The 21,317-nt window shown below is 41.1% G+C and overlaps 1 protein-coding gene across 1 annotated transcript in view; it reads left to right on the top strand.

Moving 5' to 3' along the window:
• The window catches only part of LOC120558554 (secretory phospholipase A2 receptor-like), a 44,647-nt gene extending 23,681 nt beyond the window's left edge, over positions 1-20,966 (top strand). The window contains exons 5-6 of the mRNA XM_039799601.1: positions 11,477-11,574; positions 20,744-20,966. Of these exons, the coding sequence (XP_039655535.1) occupies positions 11,477-11,574; positions 20,744-20,878 (233 nt within the window). The 3' untranslated portion in view covers positions 20,879-20,966. The remainder of the gene's footprint in view (positions 1-11,476; positions 11,575-20,743) is intronic.
• Positions 20,967-21,317: the final 351 nt, after the last annotated feature.

Raw genomic sequence — 21,317 nt, 5'->3', positions numbered from 1 at the left:
CTCCCACCACTTGTACATGCATGCAAGTCTAGTATGCAGTTCACTATTTGATGCAAGATTAAAAGCAACCATAAAAAATGTATGGTCATCTTTTACAGTCTCAATGTATTTTTATTGTAAAATTTGACAAAATGGAAAATTCTCTTAACAAAATTATTATTATTATTATTATTATAATAATGAAAGATAAAAAAACTTAAATATATATTAACTTTTCAATCAAAATAAATTAACATCCTCTCAAAACAATGAAAACAGCAATTTTTTTTAACTTAGCTGCACATACAGTATATGCCAACAAGAAAATAAAGTGGACATGTAAAATGGAATTTCCACACCAGGGTTATTATAGTGCTACAAAACAGATCAAGTGATCACTAAATCAAAAGGTTTTGAGGTTTGGACATCAAGTGACATCAAATTAAAAAGGTATGAATAAGAACAAAGGACTCCTGGAAACCCAAACTTTTCTCCCAAATAACAGGCATGTCATTGAACACAATGTTGCTCACCTTCTTCACTGGGACAGGGAGGGGCACAGTTAGGGGGGGACTGGGGTGCTGCTGACTCATCTGTTGTTAAGTCTGCTAAAAGGGGCAGGGATAATGATTTAATATGAATATCTTGCTAAACGTTTCCCTGCACTGATTAAATGGTGATTAAATGTAGGCTAACACTAGTCTGACGCTAGCTAGCTTATTTTACTATGGACATTAAGCCAACAGGTTAATACCACTCACAGACTATAGGCTACCCACCTTTCTTGGTGAAAAACTGGGTTACAGTTTGACACCTTTCCTTTGTCTTTCCTCTCTCTCTCTCTTTTCTCTCTTTCCTTTTTTGAAAAGCCAGATTTTGATATAACGTTACTCGGCAACATTGTGGTCACTGTAGTTCTGGTGCATCTACTGACTGCAACTAAACACCATCACTGAGTGCGTTAAGGCAGGACCAAACCATTTCATGCAGGGGTGGTCGGTCAGTATGGATGTTTACTTTTTGGTCAATGAGGATATTTAACTTTTACTGCCAAAAGCAAGTAAATAGAAAGTGATCATTATTTTTATTTGTTTTATTTTTTTTTTACCTATTTTTTTGGGCCCCTGTCAGTCATGGGTCCTTGGAATTGTCCTAACTTCCCCTATACGGCGCCCCTGAGCATGGCTGTAGACTCTGTCTAGATATAGCTTCTGTTACCCATAATTGTTTAAAGCTAAAAACCAAATTGATCTGATTAGGTATGAAAAATGATTCACAATCAATTTTATTTGATAAAATGCTATCAAACCCAGAGTCGGCGCCAGAGCAGATCTACTGGAGGGGCATTGGGTCATCGGTGGGGGGGGCTCTGCCGTTTAAAGAAATATTTTTAACGCAGTAGCGACATAGTCCAACACAACAGAAATGTTGATCAAAAACGCAATACGTTTTTCTTTATTATTATTATTAATTATTATTTAATTAGCGAATTTCGGTTTGTTTATGTTGTTGTTGTTGTTAATTTCCATATCATAACTCCACTTAATTGGGAACGCACCACGCACAGGAGAGAGACTTAGTTTAAAAATGAACAAAGTTAGATCTGCTACGTGGTGGCATGATATGGAACAAAAAACTCAGTAGTTGTACTTTACTACATTCCACCACCATAGGTGCCGATTTATGTTTTCCTCCGTGGGTGCTCACAGGTGCACGCCCTTTAAAAAATAAAATAGTCAAAACATTTTTGCATTTCAGAACCATAGGAAATGGACAGCGGCCGACACGAACACACATGCCTAGTAACTCGACAATAAAGCTGTAAAGTAGTCTTTCAACTCAGGACAGCGCCGATTGGTGAGAGGGCTCTTTAAGATAGGCTGCAATCAATGTGATTTGGAACATAGACAAGAATATAAAGACTAGACTCCTACTTTGCCTTTGTAGAATGGAATCAGTGAGTCTTCAATAATTAGTTTTCCAAGCATTTACATGAAACACATGATATGCGGAGCTGACTGAAATGCGGTCAGTGTATCTTTTGGTCATTCGATTTTCATTTCATGAACAGGTATTAAAAAACAAATGGTTATTTGATTTTTGTTTTTAAAATATATATTTTTTAATTCAAATACAAAGCGTTTTTTTCCTTTTTCATTGAAGGGAATGTGAAAATGTAAAACATACTTTGATTTTCGTTTTCTATTTCATATAACAAAAAATTTAATCACTAGAAAACAGAAATTTGTATTTTCAAAAACGCCTTGTATTTCAATTTAAAATTTTGTATTTTAAACAAAAATCAAATAACCATTCGTTTTTTGTTTTTTAATACCTGTTCATGAAATTAAAATCAAATGACCAAAAGATACACTGACCAAATGCATTCCATTCAGATAGCCAGTGGTGGAGTAAGTACTGAAAGTCAGTATTTAAGTAAAAGTACAAATAACCAGAGACAAAATTTACTTTATTAAACCACAGAAATGTGAAGCAAAAATTAATTCCATAATTCAATTTCCAAAGCAATGAAGGCTGCTTATATCAACTTAATATTGTGCATATTCTTGTTAATATTGTGCTATCAATGTGGCTTAAATAAACAAGGCTTGTAAACAAGAGGTGGCACAAGGGCATTATGAGAATATAAAGACTCCGCTCTAAAGTGACAATGCACCATTAAAAGTCAAACAGCATTTCTTCAGTATTTCAAATGAATGTTTAAAAACACCGCAATAATGGTCTGTAAATTCTAGGCCTTTTTATTTTAGTTTGCGTGTTAGAGTTATCATTTAAATGATTTACCAAGTTATAATTCATCACAATCTTTTTTTGCATCAAGGGTTGGGTGTGGGGCACCACATTCCTTGGATACTTTAATACACATCCTGCAGAGATACTCGGATACTTTACTCAGGTCCAAAACCTCAGATACTTTACTACACGTCCTGTATACATGTATATAGATACTTTTCTCTGGTAGAAATACTACATATACTTTATTTCACATCCTGTAGAGAGACACTTGGATACTTTAATACAATAGGCGACGAGTGTTGCTGCTGAACCTTCCAAGTACTGTGTCCTTCCATTCGCTTGTGCATTTGTGTGTCAAGTCTTTCTCGAATGCAAGCTGCACCAAACGGGCCTTTCTCTCATGTAGCATTGAGCGTCTGTGTTCCAAAAAAAACTTTCTCAGAGTGGAGAATGAATTCTCACACATTGCTCTGGATGCGCCAAATGTTAATGCATGTTTGAAAGCAGTCAGCACACTGGGAATGGCAATCAGATGGTTGTGGCACGTTGAGATGATGTGCTGTATGGTCCAGTCTCCCTCCATTGCTTGCTTTTGACATTAAAAACTCTTTAGCAACTTCGAACTCAGCATCAATGATAATCGATTGTGACAGGTCGAGAATAGGCTTCACAGCTTTAACATCAAGGAAGTTATCGCCTTCTGGATTTAGTGCTGAAGGTGCACTTGTCAGTTGTGAGTTGCGCTCGCTGAATCTACGCTCAAGTTCCCCAACCACCGAATCAATAGTTTTGTAGTACAATCTCCGAAGTTCAGTTTCCAAGTTATCATCACCTGTGTGTCCTCCTGTAGGCCCCATAACGATGTAACCATCCATCCGTGTGCTCTCTATGCGTCTCCGTTTGGGCCTGGATCTCAGTGACTCGCTGGTGGCCGTGGCAGTATCCAGCATCTGCTTAAACTCTTCATCACAACGGAGTTTTTAATACATGCTGTTGCACTCGCCAAAACACTTAATCCCGTCAACCAGTCAGTGTCCTCTCTCTGGAGAAGCTTGTCCGGTGGGTCCAATAGAGAAATGATCCTGTGGGTTAAGTTGGCAAGGAACATGAAACTTGGCTCTGATACCTCGCGCAGTAGGCCTGTTGCTTCCATTCTCGTCTCTGTGCCATAGTTCAGTACAGTGTCCGCATCGGTCAGAATCAATTTTAGGTTATTAAATGACTTAAGAATGACAGAGACAGTGGCAAGATGCCCTGTCCATCTCTGCTCCAGAAGACGTTTAAGATGCGCACCTTTATAATGCATAGCAACCGTTGGCTTCCTACAGAATTTGTAGAGGGAGTTGCACACATCAAAAAACTCCAAAAGTGCTGTATCTGCAGACATGGCATGAACCACAACCAAATGCAACTGATGGTTGAGGCAGTGCACATATGGTATCTCACGTCCAAGTCTCTCCTGTAGAATTTTCTGAACACCACCATGTTTTCCCCGACATAAGCGAAGCTCCGTCATATACCTGACTCAGCATTTTTGAGGTATCCAGGCCAACCTTGTTAAGCTCAGTCAGAACAATGTCAGTTAATGTCTGTGCGTCACCTTTCTGAGCCGTAGCGATGCACAGTAGACGCTCTGTGACTTCGTATGAATCATTCACAAACCGAAGCAAAATCAATATGTTTTCACACCCTGTGGGGTCACGCGTTCCATCAACTTTCAAAGTGTAATAGGAGTCACCAACTTCCTCCACTATAGCCTCTGTCACGACACCACTGAGTGTTCTTATTAGGTCATTTTGCATATCATGAGAGGTGTAAGTGGCATTGCGAGGGATTGTCTTCACAACATTAGCCAATTCAGGATCCTTTTCGATGGTGTAATAAAGCATGGAAAGGAAAAGTCCAGCCCCCCCGACATGTCATCAAAGCGTCAATCTTCCCCCGTAGAGGCAACTGGTTTTCAACCAAGAACCCAACTACATCTATAAGTGACGACACATGAAGCTCAGCGCAAATTCTTTCAGGAAGACGTCATTAACCCAATCACTACTCATTCTTAAATCAAATCAGCTGTTCAAGAAGTGACGCTGTCAGTTAAACCAATCAGACTCGGCCACGAGATTCAAGGGCCAATCGAAGCCTTACAACTCTGCTTTAAATCTGTTCTCTCCTTGTGCTGTCAGCTGTCGTTTCAGGCAAAGCGGTCACCTTTGTCAGTCGGACGGCTACATGCATCACTTTCCCTCTCTGGTTGGTATGTTTATTTTGGTTATCGCAATGTCAGATTCTGAGCCTGCTCATGCTTCGGACCTGTTTCCTGTTCTCTGCTTGTCGCCGGAGGCGATTCCTGGTTCTCCGGACGGCGTTCGCAGGAGCTCGCGGCTGGCTTCCCTGCCCGGCTCCCGCTCGGATGGGTCGGAGTTGCTCCTTCGGCGGCTCCGGGATTGCGGTGTTGTGCCGGCTTCGAGTTTGCCGTCTCCTGAGCTCCGCGAGCTGGCCGTCCAAGTCGGATGCGTCTCACCGGATCCCACGCCCGCCCACCGCTCCTGTGGCTGCCCGCGGTCGGAAACGGACCAGGAAGGCGGATCCCTCCCTTGGCGCCCCCGCAAAGACCCGCGGCGCAGATTCCCTCGGCCGCGCTGCTGCCCTGGACGTTCCGAGTGGGTCGTCGGACACGAGCCTCATTCTCACTTCTCTCCAGTCTCTGGCCGGCTCGTTGCAGTCAATGGAAGCACGACCGTTTCTGGGGTGGGGTTCTCCGCCGTGCTTAAATCTGCGGATCCTCGGTTGTGCAAAGAGCTTTCCATTGGGCAGTTTTTGGTGGCTTTCGGCATTTTTAGAGATGCGATTTGTTCAGTGTACCCGGAACGGCGGCAGGAACTTGATTCCTACCTAGCTCTGATTGGTGATCTCAACCTGAAGTATGGGAGGAACTTTTCTATCGCTATCACAAGGCTTTCTCTAGTAATGCTGCGCTGCCCCTCGCTCGTTTCGGTGTGCGCCTGACCTTTGGGTGCAAGAGCAGCCCATGCATTTTTAATCACGTGTCAGAGGCGCTTTGCTGGATCCTGCTTAACAGGGTGAGGGTGCCTTCGGTGCTTCATTTGCTGGACGATTTTTTGCTTATCAACCCCCCTCACCATAGCTCAGGGTCGTCTCTGGGGAAGCTGCGGAGCTGCTTTCGTTCCCTTGGCATTCCTTTGTCTGAAGAAAAACTTTAGGTCCTGCCACGCGCCTGGAGTTTCTCGGAATTATTACGTCGACATGCAAATGTCTCTCCCGCTTGACAAATTACAGCGCATTCGCGAGATCGCTGCGTTTTTTCGACCGCCATTTCCAAAACCAAACGCCAGTTGCTTTCCCTTTTGGGCCACCTAAACTTCGCCATGCGTGTTATCCCTCAGGGGCGTTCGTTCATATCCCGGTTACTGGATACGGCATCTTCAGTTTCCCAACTGCAGGATCTCGTATCCCTCGATGACGGCTGCCGTTCCGATTTGCGTTTTTGGGCTCACCTTCTCGAACATTGGAATGGTGTTTCTTTTTTTATGATGATTTGGTGCATTCTTCTGACTCCATGCTGTTCTTCACAGACGCTGCCCCTTCTGCCGGGTTCGGTGGATTTTTTCCAGGGGCAGTGGTTCGCAGGTCACTGGCCTCCCACCTTCTCCCGGCTCGATTCGTCGCCCTTGCATGAGATTTACCCCATCGCCGTAGCTTGCCGCGTCTGGGGCCATCAATGGCAGCGCAAACGTATCTCCGTTTTGTGCGATAATCGAGCGGTCGTCGACATCATAAATAGGCGGTGCTCTTCATGTAGTGCAATTATGCCATTTGTGAGAAGCATCACCTGGTCAGCCGTGCTTTTGCTCAATTCTGCCCGTCGCCGTTTGTTCCGGCATTCTAATGGTGTGGCTGATGCTCTGTCTCGTTTTCATTTTCAGGCCTTTCGGCGCCTGTGCCCTACCGCCAGCCCCTTCCCTGTAACTCTGCCTTCTCTCCAGGAGCTGGAGCTGTATTAAACCTATCGCCCCTACATCATTATCTAGATTCTTCTAGGGAGTATATGAGAAAAGGCTTGGCTGTGTCTACTTTGAAAACCTATGATTTTGCTTTGCATACCTTCTGTTTCTTTTGTGTTTGTATTTCTGTTCCTCTTAAACCCGTTCTTACAAGCAGCATTTGTGCATTTATTTGTTATTGTACCGACACTCGCAAATTTAAGTTGCAGTATACTCGAGGTTTGCTCGCCGGCGTTCAGTTTCCTATCTGCTGTTACGACCCGTCTTTTCCGAGCATTTTTTCTAATCAGGCCATTAAATTGCTGCTGAAAGGCATTTCCAAGACCCATCCTTCTCCCCCCGATCCGAGGCAGCCTATCACTCTCGGTATTTTGCACGCTATGGTCTCGATTCTTTGGGCGGGGGTGGTTTCTCCCTACGTTGACTCCTTACTGGAGTCCTTGTTTTTGCTGGCTTTTATGCCTTTCTCAGAAGCAGCGAATTTACTACCCCTTCTAAATCTTTTAACCCCGATAGCGATGTCACTTTTTCTAATTTGGCTTTTTATCCTGGTCATTATCGCTTATCTCTCAAACATTCTAAACGCGGTGGCGCTTGCTCGGTCCTCGTCGCCCGCACTGATATTTGTTTTTGTCCCTTCAAATCCATGCTAAACTATTTCTCCTTAGCGCCTCTGTTCCTCATCCCCGGGGGATTTCCCCTGTCGAGAGCTTGGTTTGGGCTTCATCTAAAGCTTGTTCTCCTTAGAGCTAATATGTCCCCTCAGCATTATTCGGCCATTCGTTTAGGATCGGGGCTGCGACGACGGCAGCTAACCAGGGCATATCTTGTGCTTCCCTGCAACTGCTGGGTCGCTGGTCATCTGCTGCTTACTCCTCATACATTCGTCCTGACGTCGACAACCTTCTCACCATCCAAAGATCATTGAAGCCTTGATTCTGATGAGCATGCATATAACTGGTGGTGGTGTGTTTTCACGTCTCTGTTATTGTGTCTCATTTTACGATGTTGTCCCGCTTGTGTCACATTTATTCTTTGCATGTCGTGGTTCATGGCCTGCGTTGCACTGCCAGTCATCGTGCCGTGGTTCTTCGGACTGGTTAGGGTTTTACTTTGTTTGGCCAGTATCGCCATTCCGGTCACCGTGCCGAGGTTAATAAAATCAGTTAGGCTAGGGCTTTATTTGCTTTTGGCCAGTATTGCATTCCGGCCACGTACCGAGGTTACTAAACATAATTGGGATTTTATTTTGCTTGTTGCTGGCCTGAATTGCCACCCCAGCAGGTATGCCGTGATTCGTCCTGCTGGTGCAAGACGTGGAAGTGGAGTTAATTCCTATATGTAGTGTTAGGGCTCAGGATTTTGTATCGCTTATTTTTGAGTAATTACTAGAAATGTGTTTTCAATGTTTAGTCAGTTGATCATTACTTATTTCTGTTGCACGTTTCTTAGTTACTTATTGTCATGTTTTCATATTTACCTCCGAACAAGGTGGTGTTGTTGTTGTTGTTGTTGTTGGTTCCCAGTTACGTACCACCCGAGTAGGTCCTCAGTCTTAGTCCTGCTGTTGTCTGATAGGAGTGATGCCCCTCCATATACCGGGCCCTCACGGTGCACGGGCCTGACTTGCCTCTCCGGCGGGCATGCCGTGCTTGTTTTGCTGGCTTGGGTTGCTGTACCGGCAGATATACCAGCCTGTGCTGCGTCCCAGGGGAGATGCAGTCAGTATGCTGGCTTGAGTTGCTGATGCTGGCCTGAGTTGCTGATGCCGGCCTGTCTTGCCAATGCCGGCTGGTGCGGCCGATGCCGGCCTGAATTGCCGATGCCGGCTTGGGTTGCCGATGACCGACATCCAAGAAATATTTTGCCTGCTGTATTGGGGATGGATCATTGCATTTGTTTTCTACTTCCAGATCCATGGTGATGCCGTGTTATGACGGCCTGATTTGCCGATGCCGGCCTGTCTTGCCGATGCCGGCCCTATTTGCCGCATGTGATGCCGACTGAGTTGCTGGTGCGGCCAATTCCCACTGGAGCGGCTGATGCGCGGCCGTCCGCCTTCGCTGCCGGGTGTTGCCGCTGCCGGGTGTTGCCGATGCGGTTCTTTGGACATTGTTTTTTTCGGCGGCTTTGGCATGTGTGCCGACTGAGTGCTGGTGCGAATTCCACTGGGCGTGATGCCGGGCCGTGTGGCCGATGCCGGCCTGCCTTGCCGCTGCCGGCCGGTGTTGCCGATGCCGGCTGGTGTTGCCGATGCCGGCCTGTCTTGCCGATACCGGCTGGTGCGGCCGATGCCGGACGGTGTGGCTGATGCGGTCGATGTCTGCTTGAGTGGCCGATGCCGGCCCGAATTGCCGCATATCATGCCTCAGTTTTTGCCTTTCTGTGTTACTCCCTGCCTGTGCTGCGGGAATTATTTATTTCCATTTTGGGATTGTATCACTTAACCAATATTTTTATTTTCAGATCCGTTGCTGCAAGAGGTAAGTATTAAGGTGTATATGCTAGTTTGTATGTAGCCTATACATTTATGAATGTATAGGAAATTCTTTCAGGAAGACGTCATTAACCCAATCACTACTCATTCTTAAATCAAATCAGCTGTTCAAGAAGTGACGCTGTCAGTTAAACCAATCAGACTTGGCCACGAGATTCAAGGGCCAATCACAGCCTTACAACTCTCCTTGTGCTGTCAGCTGTCGTTTCAGGCAAAGCGCTCGACCCTCCTCCTCCCCTGCCGCCTCCGGTTGTTGCGTTTCTCCCGGCTGACCGCTCCGTTGATTCTTCGGTCCGGTCTCTGGTTTCTTCGCCGCCGCCACCAATGTCTGGGCTCCATCGGGGGGTTATGTTCCTACTACCTACCCATTTAAGAAGATTATTAATTCGATGGAGTCCAATCTCCAAAAGACTTTGTACATTCAATATCATACAGTTGTACAATAAATATCTTTGCATATCTGCAAACGAAGTCTCTCCTGATTGAAATATCGGTTATTCCTTAGTTGACTTGCATTGACAAGGGTTGATACTTCATTCCCTGTATTGCGATGCATCTCCCTCTCCTTCCACATTGCATAGCAAGACATGTGGTCTTTTGAAGTTTCATGTTTATGAAATCCACGGTCTTTGGTCATGGCGTGTTTCCAGTTACGATAGCCCACACTCGCGAAGGCATCCAATGTTCCAGATTTTCTACTGAAGCTGATCATCCGACAGCAAAAACAAAATGCTGCGTCTGCCTTGACACTGTACTCCAACCAGTCTCTGTTGTGAAACCATTTATCAACAAATAATCGCCCCTTGCCATTGTAAACAGTTACAGGATACCGTTTTAACACAATTTGAACAGGCTTGTCAGTCCCCAGATCATCAACCACTGCGCTGGTCCATTGGTCCATTATGTCCGTTAGCGGTTGTCCGAAGCAAGCAATAGCATTAGCCGAAGGGCCAGGTCGGCTCTGAGACCGTGGCTGTACTGGCGGTGGTGGCCGGACTGTCAGAATCTGCTGCTGGAAGAAGCTGAAGAGGAGGAGGTCTAAGCCATTTTCGTAAATCCATTTTTGTCGATAGCTAACTGCCTATGAGGACGGACAAATGGTTAGCTGTATTCTTTGATTCCAAACAACTACTTGAAATGGATTCTGCGCGCTGCAGCTCAAGTTGAGCTGCCGCACGCAGAATCCTATGATCGGGCATTCGAGGGCCGCTGATTAAAACAAGTTTTCTCAGCGACCAATGAATGAGCACTGACTGACTAACTATGCATGTACAACTGAAATGATGTGTTCTCCCCATTAATTTCATTTTATTTAATTTAAGTTACAGTTTGCACATTTAATATTAAAATAACTAAAAGGGATATTTTTTTGCCATGCCATGGCCTGTGGTAGGAGGGGCATCAATGACCGCTAGGGGGGGCACGGCCCTCAAATGCCCCACCATAGCGCCGACACTGATCAAACCCCAGTGCTGCTCCAGAGTGAGTGAATCTCAAGTCTTAGTGTAGATTATAACAGGCCCCTACACTGCTTTGATTGCTGTGATCGTTCATATTGATTGTCAATATAGCGGATCACACAATACAGGTCATATCAATAACATGTATTTATGTTTATTTTGTTGGACAACTTTGTAAGCATAATGTAGGGATTTCAAGGACAGCTCAGTGTAACAGATTCATCTGTTTTGCCTTATGTCAACATGTAGCATTCATGAGCCGTGACCAAACTGCAGTTTTATAGTTTTATACAGAAACATATGTCTATGAGAACACAAAAATTGTGTTTTCAGTTAAATTAACATGCAATATAAATGCAGGTGAATAGAATTTTTTTTTGCTGACTTAGAGGGGATAAAGAAAAATAAATTTCCTATTTTTTTATTCAGGATTATAAGTTGATGATACATTTTTCTCAAGATGTTTTTAACAGAATGAGCAAAAATCTTCCTTCATTTAGATTCAGGTTTGCTTTAGCATCACATGAGAATAACACAAAAACAAGAGAAAACATTGAGTTGTGGAGAGTAAGTGTGAACATGATGATGTGGATCATTTCCATGGAATAGTTAGTAAAGTTAGCATGCAGTGGTGATCAGCTGCAGATGATCAGTTAGTGTTGAATCTATTGTTTAAACTGATGATGGGGAATGAACAGGATGATGATTATTATCCAGACAGAAATGTTTGAACTCATAAAGTTTGTTTGATTTTTACAAAGTGGTGACTACTTCAAAGAAAGTGCTGAAAGTGAAGTTTGAGAACAAGAAGAATCTGGATCTGAATGACCCTGCTGTGATGGAGGCCATGTTGAAGCAGGTAAATGAGGTTTTATACTTTTATGCAAAAACAGAACAACCAAATGACTCTTAAAAGCAAATTAAAAGAAGATAAAACTTTATTTACCTTCCAGCATTAAAGAAACTGTGTGAGGAGGAATCAGATAAAGAAATACTTAGAACAACAAATACAGCTAAATAAGAACATTTAAAAGTTATATATATATTATACACATTACATCATTTTGGTCAGATACATGACATGAGCTTTGTGCATAAGTAGAGAGTTTAGTAGTGGCACTCTGAGGGAGAATTAGGAAATTATGAATCAACACAGCTTCTATCTGACACCAGAAAAATGTACAAATACAATCCAGCAATCTGAGAAAAGTATGAACAAGAGAAGAAAGTATATATGAGTCCAGTCTAACTACCATTGCAGGATGTAATGTGTCTCTCTGTTAGTGATGATGTGGAGGAGTTTGTATCATAGGTGTAGATATTGGGGGGATGCAGGGGGTGTGTCACCCCCCATATATTTAGAAGACATACATTTGTCCCCCCTAAAAAAATATGAAAGACATCCCACTCCCCAAAACATGTACGGAAAACAAGAACTGTGTCCACTTTGCACCATCGTGGAGTTAAAGAACACAACGTGTCTCTTGTGATTTTGATTGTCACGTATTTTAAACTTTGGAGCTCATGGTGTTTGGGAATTAAAGGACCCAAATGCAGGGAGGAGGCAAGCAGGCAGGAGGAGGTTGGACTTGAAGATTTAATAACAAAAGGTAGAATACAAAGGATACAAAAACAAAAAAAAACACAAGGACTGATGAACTAGCAGGGCAGGGATGAAAAATACACAACCACACAGGACCTGGGGCCTGTTTCACAAAAGCAGAATATATAAATCCAGGATAACTGATAAAGCGAGGCTTGACCTAGTCTAATCGGTGCATCCTGGCTTGGTGCGTTTCACGAAGGCCGAGCCAGGCTGAGGAGGAGCGACTAGGTCGAGCCAGGCTGAAGTAATTCAGATAGATGCGGGCGTCCACGGCTTTCCTCAAAAGACCGCAAGGTCGATCACAGATTTACTGATGTCAAAATGGAGAATACGCATTGTACATACTTTATACAGAGTGAGCAGCAGCTTCTTGTGGAAGTATGATGACGTGAAACACATTATTTGTATAAAAAGAAAAGAAACATGGCCGCTGTAATGAAACAGCGAGAAAGCGCGCAGATGATCACGGACCGACTGAATGCGTAATGTAGCCTAAACATAACATAACTAACCACTGCTCTGAATTGAAACGTCATAATCATACCATTCAAGGATTAGGCTACTAATCATTTTCACAAATTAATAGTTGTACTTTTTTTTGAAATTTACCATATCAAGATCTATTTTCTACAACGCTAAAATATGATGCGGAAATATCTCTTTCACCTCTGTTCCTTTTTTTTTTTTTTTTTCTCTCGCATGGGCTAAAATATAAATTTCCTAAGTCATATTAACTTCCACTGCTCGCTTTTAATGCAAAGTGTAGCAACAACTGTTCGTTTTTGCAAATGACAGTGACTCATTGAATGGTTTCAGTTAAGAGCAGTAGTTCATAAATGAATTTTTAGACTAGCATTCAGTTGGTCCGCTATTATCTGCCACGCTTTTCTCGCGTTTTTATTTTTTTATAGAGGACGAGTTTCCTTCTGTACATATTATATGCCTTGCTCCCTCTATAGTATGGACATAGAAAAAAAAGACACTAAGAAATTGGGCTCTAAAATCTAGAAGCTATAAAGATAATTGAGTGATAAATTCCATGCACACTGTAAACATGAATGGAACAGAGTATATTCATCAGTTATTTCCCCAACAAAAAAAGTTCAAAAACCATTGAGGTGTCCTCTCCCTGTTGTTACATGAATGTACAGTAGCCTACATCACTAGATAGTTACTGGTCCAGTGAACTAAGACTATAATTTGGGAGGATTGTACAATAAGGATATGTTCTTAAATTGTACAATCCTCCCACTTATATCTCAGTTTACTGGACAACATAAATTGTGTGCTAAGAATCTCCAACACAATGCACATGAAAGTGGAATAAACATCATGCCTTATTGTTAAAGAATTTAAAAAAAATAAATTATCAATTAAATTAATCAAGTTGCCATTGGTCAACTATAGAAATGTACAGCATTGTATGTATTGCCCTTAGTAACAGACTTCATTTAAAACACATTTGAAATTTTATCAGCCTTTTCTAATTATCTCAAAAACTGCCATAATATATTCATCATACTTCTAACAATATGAACAGCAGTCTTCATACGCAATATAACAGTAACAATGACTGTCACATGAATAATTATAAAAAAAATTAAATAATGTCACAACTTTAAATAATAACTGACAAATAAACAGCAATATGCACCGTTGTATTTTAATCCAGGCTGATAATAACAATAGGGTAAAACCAGTGCTGGGTGATCAGAAAGGCTACAGGATTAAATAAATCCTGGCTGTTAGCCTGGTCAGGAGCAGGCTAGCTGTACAGAATAAATCTCCATGGTGATTTATGTGCCTCCGCTTTCGTGAAACCGAATCAAGGCTTAATTCATCCAGGATAACTGGGAAATCCCGGTTTAATCCCTTATCTTGGTTTTGTGAAACAGGCCCCAGGACACAAAAAAATCTGACAAGACACAAAGGGAAACACAGAGGCTAAATAAACTAGGAAACGAGCAAACCAGGAACAGGTGAGACAACAGGTGAAACCCATTAGGAGAGACAGGGTAATCAACAAAGCTGGGAAAAACTAGACATGACAAGACAGAGATAAGACTATCAAAATAAAACAGGAAACAGAACCTGGGGCCTGTTTCACAAAACCAAGATAAGGGATTAAGCCGGGATTTCCCAGTTATCCTGGATGAATTAAGCCTTGATTCGGTTTCACGAAAGCGGAGGCACATAAATCCCCATGGAGATTTATTCTGTACAGCTAGCCTGCTCCTGACCAGGCTAACAGCCAGGATTTATTTAATCCTGGAGCCTTTTTCTTCACCCAGCAGTGGTTTTACCCTCTTGTCATTATCAGCCTGGATTAAAATACAACAGGTGCATTTTGCTGTTTATTTTAAGTACTGTTATTATTTAAAGTTGTGACCATTATTTTTTTATTTATAATTATTCATGTAACAGTCATTGTTACTGTTATATTGCTGTATGAAGACTGCTGTTCATATTGTTGTTAGAAGTTTGATGAATATATTATGGCAGTTGTTGAGATAATTAGAAAAGGCACATTAAAATTTGCGTGTTTTTAAATTAAGTCTGTTACTAAGGGGCAACACATACAATGCTGTACATTTCTATAGTTGACCAATGCACCTTGAATTATTTTAGTTGATAAATTTTTTTAATTCTTTAACAATAAGGATCATGTTTGTTGCCCCACTTCCATGTGCATTGTATTTGGCATTTTTAGCACACAATTTATGTTGTCCAGTAAACTGGGAATATATTTGGGAGGATTGTACAATTTAAGAACATATCCTAATTGTACAATCCTCCCAAATGATAGTCTTAGTTCACTGGACCAGAATAACTATCTAGTGATGTAGACTACTGTACATTCATGGAACAACAGGGAGAGGACACCTCAATGGTTTTGACCTTATATTTGGGGGAAATAACTGATGAATATACTCTGTTCCATTCATGTAAGTGTGCATGGAATTTATCACTTAATTATCTTCATAGTTTCTAGATTTTAGAGTCCAATTTCTTCAGTGTCTTTATTTTCTATGTCCATATATAGAGGGAGCAAGGCATATAATATGTAGAGAAGGAAACTCTGCCTCTATAAAAAATAAAAAAATGAAATGCGAGAAAAAGCGTGGCAGAATAATAGCGGACCAACTGAATGATATATCTAAAAATATACATTTATGAACTACTGCTCTTAACTGAAACCATTCAATGAGTCACTGTCATTTGCAAAAACAAAACAATTGTACACCTTGCATTAAAAGCGAGCAGTGGAAGTTAATATGACTTAGGAAACTTATATTTTAGCCCATGAGAGAGAGGGAGGAACAGAGTGAAAGAGATATTTACGCATCATATTCTAGTACTGTAGAAAATTGATCTTCATTGTAAATTTCCTGAGTAACATTATCTTCGCTTTACTTTGAGCGCAAAGAGTAAAACTGTTAATTTGTGAAAATGATTAGTAGCCTAACCCTTGAATGGAATGATTATGACGGTTTCCAGTTCAGAGCCGTGGTCAGTTAATGTATATATTTAGGCTACAATTACACACTCAGTCGGTCCGTGATCATCTGCGCCTCGTTCCTCGCTGTTTCATTACAGCGCGTTTTTCTTTTTACAAAACAATAATGTGTTCGACGCCATACAACCACAAGAAGCTGCTGCTCACTCTGTATAAAGTATGTACAATGCGTATTCTCCATGTTGGCATCAGTAAATCTGTGATCGACCTCGCGGTCTTTTGAGGAAAGCCGTGGACGCGCATCTATCTGAATTACTTCAGCCTGGCTCGACCTAGTCGCTCCTCCTCAGCCTGGCTTGGCCTTCGTGAAACGCACCAAGCCAGGATGCACAGATTAGACTAGGTCAAGCCTCGATTTATCAGTTATCCTGGATTTATATATTCTGCTTTTGTGAAACAGGCCCCTGGACACAAAAAAATCTGACAAGAAACAAAGGGAAACACAGAGGCTAAATAAACTAGGAAACGAGCAAACCAGGAACAGGTGAGACAACAGGTGAAACCCATTAGGAGAGACAGGGTAATCAACAAAGCTGGGAAAAACTAGACATGACAAGACAGAGATAAGACTATCAAAATAAAACAGGAAACAGAACCTGGGGCCTGTTTCACAAAACCAAGATAAGGGATTAAGCCGGGATTTCCTGGTTATCCTGGATGAATTAAGCCTTGATTCGGTTTCACGAAAGCGGAGGCACATAAATCCCCATGGAGATTTATTCTGTACAGCTAGCCTGCTCCTGACCAGGCTAACAGCCAGGATTTATTTAATCCTGGAGCCTTTTTCTTCACCCAGCAGTGGTTTTACCCTCTTGTCATTATCAGCCTGGATTAAAATACAACAGGTGCATTTTGCTGTTTATTTTAAGTACTGTTATTATTTAAAGTTGTGACCATTATTTTTTTATTTATAATTATTCATGGGACAGTCATTGTTACTGTTATATTGCTGTATGAAGACTGCTGTTCATATTGTTGTTAGAAGTTTGATGAATATATTATGGCAGTTGTTGAGATAATTAGAAAAGGCTGATAAAATTTCAAATGTGTTTTAAATGAAGTCTGTTACTAAGGGCAACACATACAATGCTGTACATTTCTATAGTTGACCAATGCACCTTGAATTATTTTAGTTGATAAATTTTTTTTTAATTCTTTAACAATAAGGATCATGTTTGTTCCACTTCCATGTGCATTGTATTTGGCATTTTTAGCACACAATTTATGTTGTCCAGTAAACTGGGAATATAATTTGGGAGGATTGTACAATTTAAGAACATATCCTAATTGTACAATCCTCCCAAATGATAGTCTTAGTTCACTGGACCAGTAACTATCTAGTGATGTAGACTACTGTACATTCATGGAACAACAGGGAGAGGACACCTCAATGGTTTTTGACCTTATATTTGGGGGGAAATAACTGATGAATATACTCTGTTCCATTCATGTAAGTGTGCATGGAATTTATCACTTAATTATCTTCATAGTTTCTAGATTTTAGAGTCCAATTTCTTCAGTGTCTTTATTTTCTATGTCCATATAATAGGGAGCAAGGCATATAATATGTAGAGAAGGAAACTCTGCCTCTATAAAAAATAAAAAAATGAAATGCCGAGAAAAAGCGTGGCAGATAATAGCGGACCAACTGAATGATATATCTAAAAATATACATTTATGAACTACTGCTCTTAACTGAAACCATTCAATGAGTCACTGTCATTTGCAAAAACAAACAATTGTACACTTTGCATTAAAAGCGAGCAGTGGAAGTTAATATGACTTAGGAAATTTTTCTAGCTTAGCCCATGAGAGAGAGGGAGGAACAGAGTGAAAGAGATATTTCGCATCATATTCTAGCATTGTAGAAAATTGATCTTCATTGTAAATTTCCTGAGTAACATTATCTTCTGCTTACTTTTAAGGCAAAGAGTAAAACTGTTAATTTGTGAAAATGATTAGTAGCCTAACCCTTGAATGGAATGATTATGACAGTTTCAGTTCAGAGCCGTGGTCAGTTAATGTATATATTTAGGCTACAATTACACATTCAGTCGGTCCGTGATCATCTGCCTCGCTTTCTCTCGCTGTTTCATTACAGCGGCCATGTTTCTTTTCTTTTTAAACAAATAATGTGTTTCACGTCGTCATACTTCCACAAGAAGCTGCTGCTCACTCTGTATAAAGTATGTACAATGCGTATTCTCCATGTTGGCATCAGTAAATCTGTGATCGACCTCGCGGTCTTTTGAGGAAAGCCGTGGACGCGCATCTATCTGAATTACTTCAGCCTGGCTCGACCTAGTCGCTCCTCCTCAGCCTGGCGTTGCCCTTCGTGAAACGCGCACCAAGCCAGGATGCACAGATTAGACTAGGTCAAGCCTCGGCTTTATCAGTTATCCTGGATTTATATATTCTGCTTTTGTGAAACAGGCCCCTGGACACAAAAAAATCTGACAAGAAACAAAGGGAAACACAGAGGCTAAATAAACTAGGAAACGAGCAAACCAGGAACAGGTGAGACAACAGGTGAAACCCATTAGGAGAGACAGGGTAATCAACAAAGCTGGGAAAAACTAGACATGACAAGACAGAGATAAGACTATCAAAATAAAACAGGAAACAGAACCTGGGGCCTGTTTCACAAAACCAAGATAAGGGATTAAGCCCGGGATTTCCTGGTTATCCTGGATGAATTAAGCCTTGATTCGGTTTCCACGAAGCGGAGGCACATAAATCCCCATGGAGATTTATTCTGTACAGCTAGCCTGCCCTGACCAGGCTAACAGCCAGGATTTATTTAATCCTGGAGCCTTTTCTTCACCCAGCAGTGGTTTTACCCTCTTGTCATTATCAGCCTGGATTAAAATACAACAGGTGCATTTTGCTGTTTATTTTAAGTACTGTTATTATTTAAAGTTGTGACCATTATTTTTTTATTTATAATTATTCATGGGACAGTCATTGTTACTGTTATATTGCTGTATGAAGACTGCTGTTCATATTGTTGTTAGAAGTTTGATGAATATATTATGGCAGTTGTTGAGATAATTAGAAAAGGCTGATAAAATTTCAAATGTGTTTTAAATGAAGTCTGTTACTAAGGGCAACACATACAATGCTGTACATTTCTATAGTTGACCAATGCACCTTGAATTATTTTAGTTGATAAATTTTTTTTTAATTCTTTAACAATAAGGATCATGTTTGTTCCACTTCCATGTGCATTGTATTTGGCATTTTTAGCACACAATTTATGTTGTCCAGTAAACTGGGAATATAATTTGGGAGGATTGTACAATTTAAGAACATATCCTAATTGTACAATCCTCCCAAATGATAGTCTTAGTTCACTGGACCAGTAACTATCTAGTGATGTAGACTACTGTACATTCATGGAACAACAGGGAGAGGACACCTCAATGGTTTTTGACCTTATATTTGGGGGGAAATAACTGATGAATATACTCTGTTCCATTCATGTAAGTGTGCATGGAATTTATCACTTAATTATCTTCATAGTTTCTAGATTTTAGAGTCCAATTTCTTCAGTGTCTTTATTTTCTATGTCCATATATAGAGGGAGCAAGGCATATAATATGTAGAGAAGGAAACTCTGCCTCTATAAAAAATAAAAAAAATGAAATGCGAGAAAAAGCGTGGCAGATAATAGCGGACCGACTGAATGATATATCTAAAAATATACATTTATGAACTACTGCTCTTAACTGAAACCATTCAATGAGTCACTGTCATTTGCAAAAACAAACAATTGTACACTTTGCATTAAAAGCGAGCAGTGGAAGTTAATATGACTTAGGAAACTTATATTTTAGCCCATGAGAGAGAGGGAGGAACAGAGTGAAAGAGATATTTACGCATCATATTCTAGCATTGTAGAAAATTGATCTTCATTGTAAATTTCCTGAGTAACATTATCTTCTGCTTACTTTTAAGGCAAAGAGTAAAACTGTTAATTTGTGAAAATGATTAGTAGCCTAACCCTTGAATGGAATGATTATGACAGTTTCAGTTCAGAGCCGTGGTCAGTTAATGTATATATTTAGGCTACAATTACACATTCAGTCGGTCCGTGATCATCTGCCTCGCTTTCTCTCGCTGTTTCATTACAGCGGCCATGTTTCTTTTCTTTTTAAACAAATAATGTGTTTCACGTCGTCATACTTCCACAAGAAGCTGCTGCTCACTCTGTATAAAGTATGTACAATGCGTATTCTCCATGTTGGCATCAGTAAATCTGTGATCGACCTCGCGGTCTTTTGAGGAAAGCCGTGGACGCGCATCTATCTGAATTACTTCAGCCTGGCTCAACCTAGTCGCTCCTCCTCAGCCTGGCTCGGCCTTCGTGAAACGCAACAAGCCAGGATGCACAGATTAGACTAGGTCAAGCCTCGCTTTATCAGTTATCCTGGATTTATATATTCTGCTTTTGTGAAACAGGCCCCTGAACAGGGAAATGCACAACAGGGAACAGAAAAATACACAACAAAATATATACAGACAACAATACACAACACAGGATACATTTACAAGACAGGGAAAAGAAACCTACAGAAAAAAACATACAACAACAAAAACAGGAAACATACAGAAAACTACAAACAGGCAACAGAAATAGAACAAAATACATAGCAAAATGCTGAAACCACAACACATGGCTTTAACAAGGTTAACAAGAGGTACATGATTCCTAAAATAACATCCCCAAACGTCTGTGATGTTTGGGGATGTTGAACAATACAGGAGAATAATTATAATAAAATAACAATTTCCTTTACATACATGAAGACATTTGCACAATAAATTGATGCACTGTTGAAAACTTTCGGAAGGATGGCTCTGGTTTTAATTTGCGCTCCCCCTACCCCCTTATTTGTGTCTCAGCTGAAACAGAAGCTGAGGGCCCAGGGGCTGGACCACAACATCAAACTGAGCTGGAGGAAGCAGGCCGATGGAAAAGTCTTCCACAAGGAAGACAAGAAGACCAACAAGAGGAGGAGGAAGAGGGAGGAGCTGTAATGTTGAGTTGCTGCGTCTGTTTTCATCAGAGAAAAGTCTGGTTCTTTGCAAGCAGAAATACTAAATATATTCACAGCTTCTAGCTTCTCAGACAGATTTGATGCTTTTCTTTGATATACAGTACAGGCCAAAAGTTTGGACACACCTTCTCATTCAATGTGTTTCTTTATTTTCATGACTATTTATATTGTAGATTCTCACTGAAGGCATCAAAACTATGAATGAACACATATGGAATTATGTACTTAACAAAAAAGTGTGAAATAACTGAAAACATGTCTTATATTTTAGATTCTTCAAAGTAGCCACCCTTTGCTTTTTTTGATAACTCTGCAAACCCTTGGTGTTCTCTCAATGAGCTTCATGAGGTAGTCACCTGAAATGGTTTTACCTTCACAGGTGTGCTTTGTCAGGGTTCATTAGTGGAATTGTTTTCCCT

This window comes from Perca fluviatilis, chromosome 5 (assembly GCF_010015445.1).
Source record: "Perca fluviatilis chromosome 5, GENO_Pfluv_1.0, whole genome shotgun sequence".
Taxonomy (NCBI): Eukaryota; Metazoa; Chordata; class Actinopteri; order Perciformes; family Percidae; genus Perca; species Perca fluviatilis.
This window is presented reverse-complemented; position numbering and strand designations above follow the sequence as displayed.